The sequence below is a fragment of the Chaetomium globosum genome, genomic scaffold (assembly GCF_000143365.1).
Source record: "Chaetomium globosum CBS 148.51 scaffold_20 genomic scaffold, whole genome shotgun sequence".
Classification (NCBI taxonomy): Eukaryota; Fungi; Ascomycota; class Sordariomycetes; order Sordariales; family Chaetomiaceae; genus Chaetomium; species Chaetomium globosum.
In genome coordinates this window covers 1-1,018 of record NT_166007.1, presented here as the reverse complement: position 1 = coordinate 1,018, position 1,018 = coordinate 1, and the positions used below count along the sequence as shown (strand labels likewise).

Here is a 1,018-nt window from a genome sequence, read left to right as displayed (position 1 = left end):
TCACTCGCCTGCCGCAAGATACAGGAGAGACTCAGCTTCGAGGAGGGGCAACAGGGGCCGACCGCGAACCTTGGGACCTCAAGGGCCTACGGCGGTGGAGAGAGCCGCGGGCACGGTCATGCGCTGGACGGGGGGAACCGTTGATACGAACAGGGTAGTAGAAGAGGCTTGGAAAGCCAGGTGGTTAAAGGAACGGGACGGCAGGGCAATCACCAGGCCGGCGGACGACTTTGACCATCAGCAGGAGACGCTATTCCGGAACGAAACCCTAAGGAGGCACGACGGTCTCAGCAAGGCAAAGAGCTCACTGCTGATTCAAATCCGGACGGGAGCAATAGGCTTACGGGACTTCTTGTTTACACGGGGAGTCCCGGAGGTTCTGACTCCTGCCTGCGAGTGTGGCGAGGGACGAGAGACTGCCGAACACCTGGTAGTATGGTGTTTGGCCCCACCGTTGACTAGAAGATGGGAGAGAACTGGAATTCGGACACGACGGGACTTTTACTCTGTTCTACACGGCATCAATCCCACGACTGCACGGCTCGCGAGGAGAGTTCTCGACTGGCTGATGGACTCGGGGAAGCTGCCGATGTACAACTTAGCCAGGAGGCTCGAGCTGGAAGCGGCGGCCTGAGGCGCCCCCGTTCGGAGGCCAGGAGGCCTCCTCTCTTTGTATATGTGGGCTCACTAAAACGCATCGCTCCTTGATTGTTGGTATGGGTTTTTCACCCGGCCCGGGAGGGCACGGTTTTCCTGTACACTAAATAGCTGAGGGTCCGGCACGCCCTAGGGCATAGCGGAGTATGAATAATAATTTCCATACGAGTCACCTATACAAGGACAAGTTCTTAGCTGCCAATGGGGCTCGCATGGGCTTGGATTCTGTTGCTATTGAAATCTAATAACGTATGACCGAAATGAAAGATGGGGTGGTCATCGCTGGGTCTCCCGTCCTACATGAGAACGAGATACGAGAAACTTGCTAACTGAGATTTATACAGCCATGAACAGATAATAT

At 55.5% G+C, this 1,018-nt stretch overlaps 1 protein-coding gene across 1 annotated transcript in view; it reads left to right on the top strand.

Moving 5' to 3' along the window:
- Positions 1–634, top strand: part of CHGG_11113 (uncharacterized protein) — a gene marked incomplete at both ends in the record, with an annotated part of 1,736 nt that extends 1,102 nt beyond the window's left edge. Inside the window, one exon of the mRNA XM_001230262.1 lies at positions 154–634. Coding sequence (XP_001230263.1) covers positions 154–634 — 481 coding nt within the window. The remainder of the gene's footprint in view (positions 1–153) is intronic.
- Positions 635–1,018: the final 384 nt, after the last annotated feature.